Source organism: Orycteropus afer, unplaced genomic scaffold (assembly GCF_000298275.1).
Source record: "Orycteropus afer afer isolate SDZICR_OR568_19922 unplaced genomic scaffold, OryAfe1.0 scaffold00176, whole genome shotgun sequence".
Taxonomy (NCBI): Eukaryota; Metazoa; Chordata; class Mammalia; order Tubulidentata; family Orycteropodidae; genus Orycteropus; species Orycteropus afer.
Genome location: NW_006921763.1, coordinates 3,990,402 through 4,005,576, shown reverse-complemented (window position 1 = coordinate 4,005,576; position 15,175 = coordinate 3,990,402). Strand labels below are relative to the sequence as shown.

Sequence of the window (15,175 nt, the reverse complement as noted above, 5' to 3'; positions counted from 1 at the left end):
AGCCACTCCTCGGAAGGAAGATGGGGCAATCTACTTCCGTAGTGATACTGCCTCGGAAACCCAAGGAGGGGTCGCTATGAGTCGGGTCCAACTCAATGGCACATAACAACAACAACAGAGAGGTCACAGGCTGTCTCAGACTCCTGTCCCAAAATAGTCAGGTGACAGCAGATACAGGCAGCTAGAAATATCAGGAGTTAAAATTGCATGGGAGAGAAAGGAAAAAAAAAGGGGGATACAAAAGCTACTCCTTTTCCTAACACAAGTTGCTGACCCCCATCAATATGCCTTGATGGTAGCTAGTTATCTGAAAGTTTTTATTTCGTTTGCAACAACTGATCCCTCCCTCCAGGCCCTCCAAGGGTGGTTTGTTACAAGGCATGCCAACACGGCCCTCAGAGATAGCTGGAGCTATAATGTGACCCATGAAGAGATGATGCCAGCCTTCCTGTGCTCTAGTCCCTGCTCTGCACCTGGGGGTGTTGCATGTGTTTTTACATCTAGTGCTCCTTCAGAAACACCCATACCTTCCCAAGCTCAATGACTTTGCCCAAAAAGAACATTTTAATTGTGTAAAACACAGGTGAGATATTTATATCATTAGTTTAACAGTCTTACAAGACTTCTAAAGTGATAGGCTAAAAAGATGGCGAATAAATAATGAAGATGCAAGCTCTAATTAACTTTGATACAAGGAACAACCCAAAAAATGATAAAGTCTGCAAGACGGAATTTAGCAAGCTGATACCCGACCTGAAATCACATTTCTCTGAGGATAAAAATCACTAGCAAAATCCCATCTCACTATAATTTTCCTTTCCCAAATTCAGCCCAATATGTAGTTGGAGGACAGAGAAAGGCTAAGGAAGGAAACACATTTGAAAACAGTTTCCATGAACAAACAGACCTATATTGTATCATACGTTTGAAAAGTGTTTTTTCATGGGAAATATCCATCTTCAAATGCCCAGCTGATCTAGCTGGTAGGGGGGAAGAAAGAGCAAGTCTTATATTTTTTCTTTCCAACATCTAAAAGTAGCTAATGACAGAGAAGACCTTATGGCAAAGGAATAACTGTTTTCTGTCTCCTGTGAATACGATGGAGCAGCCTTCAGAGGTAGCTGTCCTTGATAGGCATTGGCACAACCTCTTCATGCCAATAATGCCAGTCTATGACCCTAGCACCTGCAGGTGCTGACATGTCCTGATAGCTGCACGATAGAATTCAATGTTTACTTGGCAAATTCAGCCTTACTTAGGGTATGGCACTATCATATCTGCCACCCACCTTTAAGGGGATTGGATGTCTGGAGTTCCACTTCAGAATACATTATCATTCCCAATGATATGGCATTGGGGTAGGAAAGGGAGAAATGGGGAGAGATAAAGCAAATCAACTGAGTTTAATTATGTTCTCTCTTTCTCTCTCTCTTGCTCACACACACACACACACACACACACACACAAGATGCACACCTTTTATAGTCTAGATTTTTCCTTTCTGAGATTCCCCTTGAGGGTTGTTTGTTGCCATCTGATTTCTCTGGCTCTTTTTTTCGATAAGGCCCATAGAGCAGTTGATTCAATGGCACCATTGGCTTGGTTTGGTTCATCCTCACTCTCCTTGCAGCAAAATCATCTTTCTCAAGATCAGGCAGGCGACATGCAACTTCATCTTCAGACTCTGAATCTTTGCCATGTTGGTGGGTCAGGAAAGAATTTTCTTTGCGCAGGATAATATCACGAACAGTTTCTTTGTCATCACTCAGTTGCTTTTGACTGATAGAGCAAAGTTAAATGGAACTCCATATGTCATCAGATCAATAAAGAAAAAAAAAATCCTATCTCCAGACAGACAACTGGGTTGTTAGTGAAAGATCTTCTCAATATTGTTAGTTCCCATGACATCTGTTTATTATTTCAGTCCAAAATGGAAGTGTGGTTAGGGTGGGCTTTAAAAGTTTAAATTTAGTCAGGAACTATCAACACTCAAAATACATTCACAGGAACCCATCAGCATCAGAGAGGCAGGATCCTAAATGGCTCTGAAAGTGACAATCCAAATTCTTTTCATGAAATTGGAGAAAAGTAGGGACTTTTTGTTATTGTTGTTTTATTTTTAACCCATTAGTAATGTACTCAGTAGGTACTCGATTTATTTTTGACTGGCAGGGCAGAAAGTGGGGCAATCAAGCAACTTATCAGAGGGAAGGCAGCTACTGAAGCAGCTATGTGGCAGCTCACCTGGAATGTGTACCAGATGGCAGAGTGGAAAGAAGGCCTTTCGGCAGCACTGTACTAACCTCAAACATCTGACATAGCTTATCGCCACTTGTGGGACGAACTCAAGATAAAAAGGCTTATCTTGCCCTGCACCCTTCCATTGGCAGCCTTTTCCTCCTTCTTTATCCCCATGGTGCTTCACCTCTCAGCTCCTCTTCTTTGTCACATCCTGGATTTCAAGTAAATTGTCTGAAGATGTTTTGCCAGAATGGCTTAAGAATGATTACTATGGGCTCTTTCTACTTTCAAAGGGGTCTTGAAGGGCCCAAACATTAAATTCCTAGAGGAACATAGTTAAATGGTGGACTTTGAGGCAATCAGCCCCAAGACTTTTTGTTTTTATCTTGGGGAGGCAGTGTACAGTGAATTGTGCCTATCTGGCATTTGAGCAAATCCCCCTACCCACTCATAGACAGGTTGCTTCTAATTAATGATAAAATGTCAAAACTGTTTTTTCTCCCATTATTTATTATTTTCTTAGTTTGTAAGGATGATAAGTAAATAAAATACCTTGACTACTAAAGAAAGCTCACTTATTTTGTATCCACTTTCAGAGAAAGAATTATGAGTAAACTCTACATCCTCAAAGGGCAACTCATCTCAGACATGAAGATAGGAGGAATTAGTCTGGTTTAAGGCTATAATAAGCTATGAAACTCTGTGCACTATGGTGGACCAGGTGGCCCAACTGTCTGTACATGTGCTCTGTGGTGCTCTAGAGGAGGCAGGAGGACTGCAGCACGCCCCTGTTCCGTCTGACTTTTGGTACATCAAATCCTCATTCGTCATGCCCAGAAAATCCCTTCTTATAGCTGAGCATTGTCCCCAGTAAAAATTTAAAACATGGTATTGGGGTGAAGGAGGCAGTGCTTTACTCCTTTAGTAAATTTCTTTCTTAAAATAGGAAATTCTGCCACTTCAGCCACATACCTGACCCTCAGTCTCCTGCCTGGCCACTCCCAGGACCCTGCTCACTCACCTCCATGCTTGCTCCCCTGTCTCCTTCGCCAGCAGATTGTCAAAGACAACAGGTGTTGGTTGACTGTGAGCGTAAGGAATGGTTAGTGAGGGAATGATGTTGGTGTTGTTATTTGCCATCAAGTTCGACCTGACTCATAGCGACCCCTCCTTGGGTTTCTGAGGCTGTATCACTACAGAAGTATAAGCCCCTGAATGAATCCCTACAAAGGCATCATTTAAAAAGTCCATTGATGATGATAATGAATGAAGCTAAGGATTATGAACACTTTCTGTGTGGTAGGAGTCCTGCTAAGAGTTAACTCATTTACCCCTAATTCTAACTCTGTAAGGTTAGTGTTATTATCATCCACATGTTGTAGATTGGAAGCTAAGATTAGGTTAGGAAGCTTGTCCAAGGTCAAACAGCTAGGTGCCTAGTCAAGGCTCAAAGCCAGGAAGCCTGGCTCCACTGTTCCACTGCCATCAAGTCAATTCCAACTCATGGTGGCCCTATAGGACACCACAAAATTGCTCCATAGGGTTTCCAAGGCTATAAATCCTTATGGAAGCAGACTGCCTCATCTTTCTCCATGGAGTGGCTGGTGGGTTTGAACTGCTGACTTTTCAGTAAGCAAGTAAGCAATCAAATGCTTTAACAACTCTGCTGCCAGAGCTTCTTTAACCACTGTCCAAAAAAAAAAAAAAAAAAACAAAAAACGAAACTCACTGCCGTTGAGTGAGATCCAACTCACAGTGACCCCTCCTTGGGTTTCTGAGGCAGTATCACTACAGAAGTAGATTGCCCCACCTTCCTTCCGAGGAGTGGTTGCTGGTGTTGAACCGTCAGCCTTCTGGTTAGCAGTCAAATGCCTTAGGCATTATGCTACCAGAGCTCCTTTAACCACTGTACTACCCATTAAATAAAATGGTGGCTAAATGGTTAAGCGCTCAGTTGCTAACTGAAAGATAAGTGATTTGAACTCATCCAGTGCTTTGCAGGAGAAAGACTTGTCGATCTGCTTCTGTAAAGATTACAGCCTAGGAAACCCCACAGGGCAATTCTACTCTGTCCCATGGGGTTACAATGAGTCAAAAAATCCACTCACAGCACTTAGCAATAATAACATCCATTAAATAAAGGACCAGGCCAGTTGGAAAAGAGCATCATCAGAAAACGTGAGGTATTGTAATTACTACGGAACTAGGAGTAAGAGTGGTGTAGTGCCTAAGGCACTTGACTGCTAACCAGAAGGCTGGAAGTTCAAACTTCCAGCCACTCCTCGGAAGGAAAGTCGGGCAATCTACTTCCGTAGAAATAACTGCCTCAGAAACCCAAGGAGAGGTCACTGTGAGTTGAATCAACTTGACAGCACTGAGTTTGTTTGTTTGTTTGTTTGCTATATTGTGTTTAGAATGGGGCTGTGATGTACACTGCTGGTCACAGACAGCATTCTTGAGCCAGGATTGATGACAGTAAAATTCCTATGACTTATACTTCACAATACTTCCACAGTACTTTACAGTTTATAAATCTCGTTTAAACTCATTGTCTCATGTCACTGGATCCTCACAGCCACACTGTGAGAGACAGTACAGCACAGGTTAGAGGTGAAGAAACTGAATTTCAGAGAAGATGGTCCTATCCCGATCTCATTGCTCCCAATGTGGGCGCAGATCCTAGCTCAAACTCCTGAAATCCTAGAGCAGCACTCTTTGTACTTTCTGACTGAGAGTCCTGAGGTTCAAGAACTACCAACTCAGGCAAAATTCTGTGGAACAAAATGTACTTGTTTATGTAAATGGTCATGCCAATTTGTGATAATTTGAGCTGGGAGAAGCTAGTACCTTATGCATCATGCCAATCCAGCCAGGCAACTAGTTCCCCTGGGTGTTTCTTTTTAGGTTACACGCCCAGCGTGGCAGGGCTCACTTCAAATGATCTCAATGTAGATACATGGACTCAAAAAAAGAAGGCTTTCCATATCACTGGTCACTTAAGACATTCCCCTGCCCTCTTAAAAATGATTACGATGCCTGATTTTCCGATTGCTTGAATCCTGTAAATTCAGAGATCCAAGGAAGACTCATACAGAGAAAAATATAATGATACAAATAAATACTGGGCTAGCACTGTAGCCACAGAGAAACAAATACTAGGTGTGTGATGGAGTGCCTGGGTGGTGCATGGTTAATACTCCCCACTAACTGAAAGGTTGGAGACTCGAGTCCACCCAGAGGTGCCTTGGAAGAAAGTTCTGGCAATTTGCTTCTGAAAACTCAGCCACTGGAAACCCTATGGAGCAGAGCTCTACTCTGACATGTATGAGGTAGTCAGGAGTTGGAGTGATTTGATGGTTACTTAAAATAAATAAATAAATAAGGCAGATAGGTCAGCACTTGTTCATAGGTGTTTAGTTACCAAAATATTTAAATGACTTATAATGTGCTTTAATCTTTTCCTTTGAAGGATCTTAACGGAAAGCTCCAGTATGTTTTACTTGATTTCTTTCAATAACCACAAATCTCCCATTCCAAATATGCTGACTCGGATGACAACCCTACAAGCCAGAGATCATGATACCCACACTTTGCAGAGTAGAATATTGAGACATCTTGTTCAAACTTAGATGAAGAAACTGAATTTCAAACTGAAGTTCAAACTTTGGAATTTAGGTAAATTAATGGAAGTAAACTTAAGGAAGGGTAGACCCAAAGTTGTCTGGCATCATATTCATACCATTCCAAGTCATGCTCAGATGAGTCGCTCTGGGAAGAAGGGGTTGCACTGTGGGCAGAGCCTGCTGTTTCATTTAGAAGGAGTGTAGTCTAAAGTAAAATAAGTGCCAAACCCAGCATCCAACCTGGCAACTCTCTCCAGCCCCATCTAAAACAAGTACGGCTATCACTGTAGGGGAGATGATGGGCCCACAGCTGGTGAAGGGAGAAAAAGAGAAAAGAAAAAAAAAGCTCTTGTCTCAAAGTTTCTAAGGTTTATATATTTCAAAGTGAATGAGATAATGATTTAAATGAAGGAAGAGCTGGCATTTTCTTTCACTCTCTTTTACTTGGCAACAGAGGAACAACCAGCTCAGATTGGCAGTCGGTCTATTCTATTGAAAGAAACTGGGCTCTCCAGAAAAGCCTGTTAGGCCCCCTGGGAGTGTCTTGGGCACCATCAGAAACCTCCCTGTCACCTATCTCCAAACAGGACAGCTGAATCCAGAGTCACAAAAGTTTGTGCAAATTGTGTGTCCAACTGGTCCCCAATAGCCGACAATCTATTCAGTGACAGAGAGAGGCGTCTGGCAAAGGAGCGACTTAGAAGAATACGTGTCTGGCATCTAGTGGCCTCTGCTCTTCCTCTAAAGATTTTTAAAATGTCTATTGTTCCCTGGAGACTTCTTTCCCTCTGTAATTAATTACTATGTGGTTGAGAAGATTCACAGACTAGCAGAAAAGACTGAGTGCTAAAACATATGAAAACAATTAGAAAAGAAGTACAATCACGTGAAGCCTATAATTCAGCTAAAAAGAAAAGTTTACTTCTCCAATGGGGAACAGCAAGTAAAAGAACTCAAATCTCCAAGGCATTTTAATTCAGGGGAAGTGAATCTTGGTTCTTATTTTATTCTCTTAAAAACAGAAACCTTGGCTTCTTTGGCATGAGTTTTATATTTTGGAGTCATTAAGTTAACTCAATCATAAAATAAAAAGAGAAGAAAAAGTAGTTTGTATACTTTTTACTTCAATGGAAACTCTAATAAATATTAAACTCCACACATTTGTTAAGAAGTCCTAGTTTCTGTCCCTTGATGCTAAGATGTCTCCTAATATATTATTTGACAGGAAGCCTGGGACTTCTAAGCTTTTAAACTCCTGTGAAAATGATGGAACAGACACCTTTGCACCTTTCTGTAGATGGTCTTAAAATAAAACAAGAAGGTGGGTAAGAATACTTGAGAAACAAAACACAATTACAAAAAAAAAAAAACTCTACAGAAGTAAAGCTTTGTAGGAGTACCAAGTGTCTGTTAAGTGTAATGAAAAGAGTAGTGGTGGTGGTCACACACCGTGGAGAAAGTAATTAACATCTCTGAATTGCACATATAAAAATTGTTAAAATGGTACATATTTTGCTATACCATTCACCACAACAAGATTTTTTTTAAAAAAAGAATGAGTAATAATAATAAAGTAAAACTTTGTTCTTATCTGCCTGCCTTCTTCACTGCCACACACCTCTTTACTCCTATGGTTGTTGTCAGTTGCTGTCAAGTCAATTCAGACTCATGGCAGTGCCAAGTGGCAGAACAGTGCTGTTCCAGAGGGTTTTCAAGGCCGTGACCTTTCAGGAGCAGGTCACCAGGCCTATGCTTTGAGGTGCCCCTGGGCGGGTTCGAACTGCCAACCTTCAGCTAATAGTCAAGCTCTTAATTGTGCAATCAAGGGGCTCCCTTTATATTCTACAAACACAAATTTCCCAACTAAGAAACAGGACACAGAAGTATCTTGGGTCTCTTGTTGGATTCAAAGATGTGGTGTGCAAAATTCATCTGGACTCAAGGGACAGGAGACTGAGGTTAAAATGCTTTGAGAGCCATCAGCATAATTCAGCATATTCTTCTTTCCAGATACCCAGAATCCTTTTCTTCTTCATGATATGCATTTCATTCCCATTAAGCTACTTTCTGCCACATTAAAAGCAGGATCCCAAATGTGGATAAACTTAGAATGACTCTCAATTCTGCTGTGGCCTGCAAAAAAGTGAGTGACAGAAACATAGACATGCCAGGCTGGTGGCATGGAATGTGTGAAACTTTTATGAGAGAGCTAGCATCTGAAAATCTGTCTAATGAATTCTGGGTGTTTGGAGCGGCAATGTTGTGTTGCCACAGGGACATTCTCTGAGAATGCATCATTGTCCTGGACCGGATTTTAAGCTCTAAGTCAGAAGATCTGACAAGTGATGACATTAACAGATCTGCAAATACCTGCTTAACAGAGCTAACATGGATGAAATAGCTAAAAAATTAAGCCCGATAATAGGAACTACAAATGGGTGAAAAAAAAAAGTTGCCTCCTAAACTTAACATTATTAAACAGAATTAAATCTCTAAACTAACCATGATACTACATATATATACAGAATTGGGAGTTGTAGCAAAAGAGTTTAAGGTTTTATTACAAAATAAACTCAAACCAAACTTACTGCCATTAAGTCAATTCTGACTCATAGCGACCCTCTTTGGGGAAGTAGATTGCCCAGTCTTCCTTCTGTGGAGTGACTGGTGGATTTGAACTGCCAACCTTCTGATTAGTAGTCAAGTGCCTTAGGCACTACGGCACCAAAGCTTCTTTATTACAAAATAGACTTCTCAATTACTGAAGGGGCACAGTACATTCATGGAATGGCTACCCTTCACCCAATCTTTTCTGTTCTCTGTATCTCTATTATTTGGATCCACTGAGTTAGGTTAGTGTAGGTTCTTCCTTCTCTTCCTGTGCTTAACTCTTCTGGATACTCTAAAGATGATGGCATCCTTGGTAAATTTGTAAAGACTTCACAAATGTGATTTTTTTAAAAAAATGAGGGCCCTTGTGTCAAGGTCTTTCGTAAATTTGTACTTTATCTGTATCACCCATTGCCTGCTCCCATTGTGTCCTGGTGTTGAAGATAGAAGCTGGAGAAGTCTGAAAAAGGGCACACTGTGAGGGGATATTACTCATTTTCATATTCTCAGCATCCACCCTGGTGTCTGCTACAAGCAGATGCTAAAGTGACATTGAAAAAGTATGCCTGTGATCAGGTCTCTGAACTGATTATTTTAATAATATTTGGATTGTTTTAGTTCTGTCATTGTACACTATTATTTCAGAAACTGAGTATGGATCTGTTTTAGAGTTATCTAAACTCTAAAGGCACATATATGTTTAGGGTAGGCATGATTATTTGTGGGATACCACAGACAGGGTAGAAGTATCTCCTTGGTTTTTCACAAATAAAAAACTACTTTAGGATTAAATCCATAGAAGTCTTAATCTTTCACTTAAGACCTAGACCACAAAAATAACCACATATAGAAAGTATACAGAGAAATAGACAATGTTAAATGTGGGAGGTCAATGTGTGCCGTGGTCAGAACATCTACATTTGGCTACCAGGCCAGTCAGTGACTGACTTTATACCTGATAAAGTTTCTCATTCCGTAGGAACTATTTTCATCCTGGTCATCAGTTTCCTCATCTGAAAAATGGTCTGTTATTTACTTCTTAGAATGAAATGCAACAGCAAATGCCAAAGGGTTTTGTAAACTGCAACTTGTCCAATTTCATTAGGATCTCTGTGGCTGTATAGAAGAAAAACTAACCAGCTTCTCAAAACACTACATGAAACTGTTAAACTATGGCTTTCTGTGACTTTCGTTACTTAAGGCTTCCACCTTACATGTAGTATGAAGCTGTTAGGATTGTATAGTACAGCCTTTGTTACAATTAAGAGAATTAACTATTTTACTTCTTTGTGTGTTTTTAAATCAACCCACCCACTGCCATCAAGTTAATTCTGACTCATAGCAACCTCAATAGGGTTTCCGAGGCTATAAATCTTTACGGACTCGTCTTTCTCCTGTGGAGCAGCTGGTGGGTTTGAACCACTGACCTTTTGGTCAGCAGCCCAATGCCTTAACCACAGCACCACCAGAGCTCCTCCTTTAAATCAACATGCTTTAGACAATAAGTAAACTCAATTTTACTTACTACCCCCTTGGGACAAAGGAAGTAAGTGGATTTTTGTAAACCAATCACTCTTTCTATGAAGCAAGCTTCCCATTCCACAGGAACTATTTTCTACTTAGGTATAAAGAAGATAAGAGCCATTTAGGAGTAGTGTGAAAATTAACAAGCTACAAATAACAGAAAATAAAATGTTATTGCTAGCTAAATCTTCCAGCCAACAAAAGACTGATCGCTTGTTGCATTTTATAAATTGTTAAGTGTGTAAACTAGGACTCAGTCTAATCAAGGCAGCAAGAAGCCCCATTCTTCACTTTCACTTAGAAAAACCAAGCATGGAGCAGGGACATGCCCTATGGCAAAGACTATTAAGTAGTTTGGACTTACTCAGAGTAAGGAATAGTGACGCAATGGGAAAAGCAGAAATTGGGAAAACAAAGGAAACCCCAACACACTAGGCAGATTCCAAACAGCCAGGCATGCACAAGCCAGCTAGGCCAGACCTGGGTCCCCAGAGCTAACCTGGCAAAGCGTTGTGCTGCCGGCATGACCTTGATTCCAGCCTTCTCTAGCCTTCTGCGCTTTCGGATCTCAGCAGCATCTTTTTCTTCAGACTTAGGAGCTGGTGTCACCACGGCCCCCTCTGGGGGAGGCTGCTCCTTACTACCGCCATTTGGTAATTCTAACCCACCATCAGAAGGCTTCCCACCAAGGTCCATGTGGCAGACCGGGTCCTCTTCACCAGGAGACCCCACTTCACTTCCCTCTTCCTCTATTGTTTCAGGATAGCTAGTGAGTTGGACAATATGGTTAATCAAACTAGCAGACAGGGCTGGAGATCGGACCACATGTCATCTCCCAGCCAATCTGATAAGACTTTTCACTTGAGAAAGAAGTCATAGCATGCAATGTGATCCTGGCAATGCAAAGAACGTTAAATGTAGCCACTTGTTAATCAATACATTATAATTTCAACAATGATTAAGAGCTATTCCAAACTTGGTATTGAAAGGTAAAAACAGTTTCTGCTGGGAAGGTAAAATTCATTAGTTTTACTCCAAATTTATAGCTTCCAAGACAATGCCTATTAATGGACAAACTGTAGTGAGGAATGATGGATAATCAGAAATAATCACACAACAATCAGGATGGTTTTGCTTAAAGAATTAGGCCAAACTATCATTTCTTTTATTGGACCATGAGCTTCTTGAACGCAGGAACTCTGTCTTAGTTACTATTGGCTCCCCAATAACTAGGAGACAACACCAAGCACATAGCAAAATGTGCGATCAGTACTCATCAAACAGATGAATAAATAAATACAAAATCATAATCAGAGATTAAGGAAAACACTGGCTATTTCTCTAAAGAGATGAGAACTCAAATGTATCTTCCACTTATTATGACTATTGCTATGTATGATTTTAAAGCGTGTTCTTTGTATTCCTTGTACATGAGCTTCTTGCATCAAGCTAAGCCTGCATTTTGACAAGGGTTTTTGTGGACCTAGTCTAACAGGATTGGGAGTCAGGTAGGACGGGTGACAGGCTTTCGGCTGTGTTCTCAATGTCCTGTCAATATAACTGGTCTCAAAAATCTGCTCATTAGAAAGTTCTGATATATGTTACAACATTGATAAACTTGAAAGCACTCTACTCATGAAGTAAGTCAGACACAAAGGGACAAATATGATATGAACCCATTTATATGAAATATCTGGGATAGGCAAATGCACAGTGACCCAAGTAGATTAATAGCTACCAGGAACTGGGAGAGGGAAGAATGAGGAGTTACTCCTTAATGGGTACAGAGTTTCTGTTTGGGGTGATGACAAACAAGGTTGGAAAATAGAAGGGGTGATGGTCACACAATATTGTGAATGCAATTAATTTAACTCAACTGTCCACTTACAGTGGCATATATTACGTTATTTATCTCTATCTATCTATCTATCTATGTCTCTATCACCACTATTTGTTGAATAGCTACTATGTGCCAGACACTGTCCTAGTGCCCTTATGAAACTTAGATTCCTGACAAGCTATCTCCAAGGATCTGTCCTGCCCATTTCCACTTGTAATCTTACGCCAAAGTTCTAAAATGGTTATTTAACCTCACGTCCTGGAGCTGTATTCCCAGTACCCCTCACACGCAGGCCAGGAGATGAGCAGCAAAGCTCAGGGCTTACCTGAAGGGCCTCTCCCCGCCCAGGGGGGAGGTGGCAGTACTCCAGCTCTTTCTGTACTCCTCTCGCTCTGCTTTCTTCTTTCTCAGAGGTGCGGGGACGTAGGCTGTCTGGTTGCTTTTGTTGGGGAGGTACTGGTTAAAAGGCACTGCTGATTTCGGCTCACCGTGGGAAGTCCGCCGTGCAGACATATCATCCTTCTTCACATCTGGTAGCTTCCGATGAGGCAAGTCGGACTCAGAGTCGCTTCCTCTCCCTGAAGAAGAGAGAATGAGTGCTGAAAAAGCATGTTGGGCTAGCAGAAAATTCCAGTGGCAGGTGTGCAGCATTAGGGATGTGGTTAAATCCACGGGTTCCTGGGATTCCTTCCTTATTCACTTAAAAAAACAAAAACCACTGCCATCGAGTGAATTTCGACTCACAGAGACCCCTCCTTGGGTTTCCGAGGCAGTATCTCTATGGAAGTAGATTGCCCGGTCTTCCTTCCAAGGAGTGGCTGGTGGGTTTGAACCACCAGTCTTCTGGTTAGCAGTCAAATGCCTTAGGCACTAACAAATCAAAAATATCAGTCTAAATTAGGGTACTAATCAAGGGTGGGGGAAGCAAAATTTAAGAAACAGAGGTAAGCCAAGCAATGTCTGGGAATTATAACTAGTAACACACTCACAATAGAATGTATGCATGATGAGATTATGCAGTTCTCAGAAGAAAAACCTTAAATTAACCAATTGAGTTGTTACTGACCACCTGCTGCAAGTCTTGCATTTTATTATAAAGGCTTTTGTCTTTGAGGTATCTTTCACCAATTCATGAAACACCTGGAGATAAGTTATAATTCAGGAGCAGAAAGTATAAGAACAATAGGAACTCAGAAAAGTGACCATTTAGGATTTTGTAATGGTGCCTTCCAGGAAGTGGTCTGAGTTATAATAAGTGCTCCTTTACTTGGGAGCCCTTCCCGGTTCCTATAGCTGGAGGCAGTCTTTCTTTCCAGTGAAAAAAACAATGCTCCTGGAATCCAGACTTTCTGGATCTATGGAGGCTGAACGAACCCTTGAAACTAGTACCCTGAGATAGTCTTTAAACCTTAAACTAAAAAATATCCCCTTGAAGTCTTCTTAAAACCAAATAGTTTAGCTTATATATTGAATGTCTGCCTTGACCATTGTGCTCTTTTAAGATCTACAAAGGATCAAATGGAAAAGAGGAACTGGGAAGATTAGGTAAAAAACTTAAGGCAGTGAATTTGAGTTTATGTTAGTGGAGGAAGAACAACTGGGAAAAAGAGGGTGAGAACGGTTGCACAACTCCTAGAATGTGACCAATATCATTGAATTGCACACGAAGTGACTGAATCGATGTAGGTGTAGCACTATCTATATTTTCAGCAAAACAACAACAAAAATAAAATAAATCATACATTAAAGAAATTCTATGTCCCTATGACTTGTTCTTTTCTTCTGGCGCATTATACTTTTTATCTGTACTTTGAGACAAGAGCTTTATATTATTCATAGTACTTATCTTAGTGACTTTGCACATGGTGGGCAATTCTTAAACTTCTGATGAATAAATGAATTGTTTTGCCTTTAAAAATGTTTTGTTGTCAGGTGCCATCAAGTTGGCTCCAACTCACAGTGACCCTATGTACAACAGTATGAAACACTGCCTGCTTGTGCACCATCCTCACAATCCTTGCTATACCAGGGCCCAACACTGCAGCCTATGTGTCGATCCATCTCATTGAGGGTCTTCCCCTTTTTCACTGACCCTCCACTTTACCAAGCATGATATCCTTCTCCAGGGAATAGTCCCTTCTGACAACATGACCAAAGTAGGTGAGATGAAGTCTGGCCATTCTCACTTCCAAGGAGCATTCTGGCTCTGCTTCTTCCACAACAGATTGGTTCATTTTTCTGGCAGTCCTTGGTATTGTCAGTGTTCTTCACCAACACCACAATTCAAAAGCATCAACTCTTCGTCAGTCTCCCTTATTCATTTGTCAGCTCTCACATGCATATGAAGCAACTGAAAATACCATGGCCTGGGTTAGGCACATGTTAGTCTTCAGAGACATCTTTGCTCTTCAGCACTTTAAAGAGGGCTTTTGGAGCAGATTTGCCCAGTGCAATACGATGTCTTCATGACTGCTGCTTCCATTGGTGTTGATTGTGGAACCAAGTAATACAAAATCTTTGACAACTCCAATCTTTTCTCCATTTATCATGATGCTGCTTATTGATCCAGTTGTGAGGATTTTTATTTATGTTGAGGCATAAACCATACTGCCGACTGTAGTCTTTAATCTTCATCAGTAAGTGTTTCAAGTAATCTTCACTTTCAGCAAGCAAGGTTGTGTCATTTGCATATTGCAGGTTATTAATGAGTCTTCCTTCAATCCTAATGCCACATTCTTCTCAGACAGTCCAACTTCTCAGATTATTTGCTCAGCATACAGACTGAGTAAGTGTGATCAAAAGAGAAATCCTGATGCACTGCTTTCCTGATTTCAAACCATGCAGTATCCCCTTGTTTTGTTTGAATGACAGCCCCTGATCTGTGTACAGGTTCCTCATGAGCACAATTAAGTGTTCTGGAATTCCCATTCTTCTCAATGTTATCCATAATTTGTTATGATCCACATGGTCAAATACTTCTGCATAGTCAATAAAATATAAGTAAATATCTTTCTGGCATTCTTTGCTTTCAGCCAAGGTCCATTGGGCAGCAGCATTTCACGTCCTCTTCTGAATCCAGCTTGCATTTCTTGAAGTTCCCTGTCAATAGACTGCTGCAACTGTTTTTTAATTATCTTCAAAAAAATTTTACTTGCATTTGATATTAACGATGTTGTTTGATAATCTCCATATTCTATTGGATCACCTTTCATTGGAATGAGTGCAAATAGGGGTCTCTCTCTTCTAGTCAGTTGGTCAGGTAGCTGTTTTCCAAATTTCTTGGCATAAATGAGTAAGTGCCTCCAGCATGGCATCCATTTGTGGAGACATCTCAGTG

General features: G+C 40.9%; 1 protein-coding gene across 1 annotated transcript in view; it reads right to left on the bottom strand.

Annotated features, from left to right (window-relative positions):
* Positions 1-15,175, bottom strand: part of LIMCH1 (LIM and calponin homology domains 1) — a 143,057-nt gene that overhangs the window by 120,574 nt on the left and 7,308 nt on the right. Inside the window, exon 3 of the mRNA XM_042781817.1 lies at positions 12,164-12,416. Coding sequence (XP_042637751.1) covers positions 12,164-12,416 — 253 coding nt within the window. The remainder of the gene's footprint in view (positions 1-12,163; positions 12,417-15,175) is intronic.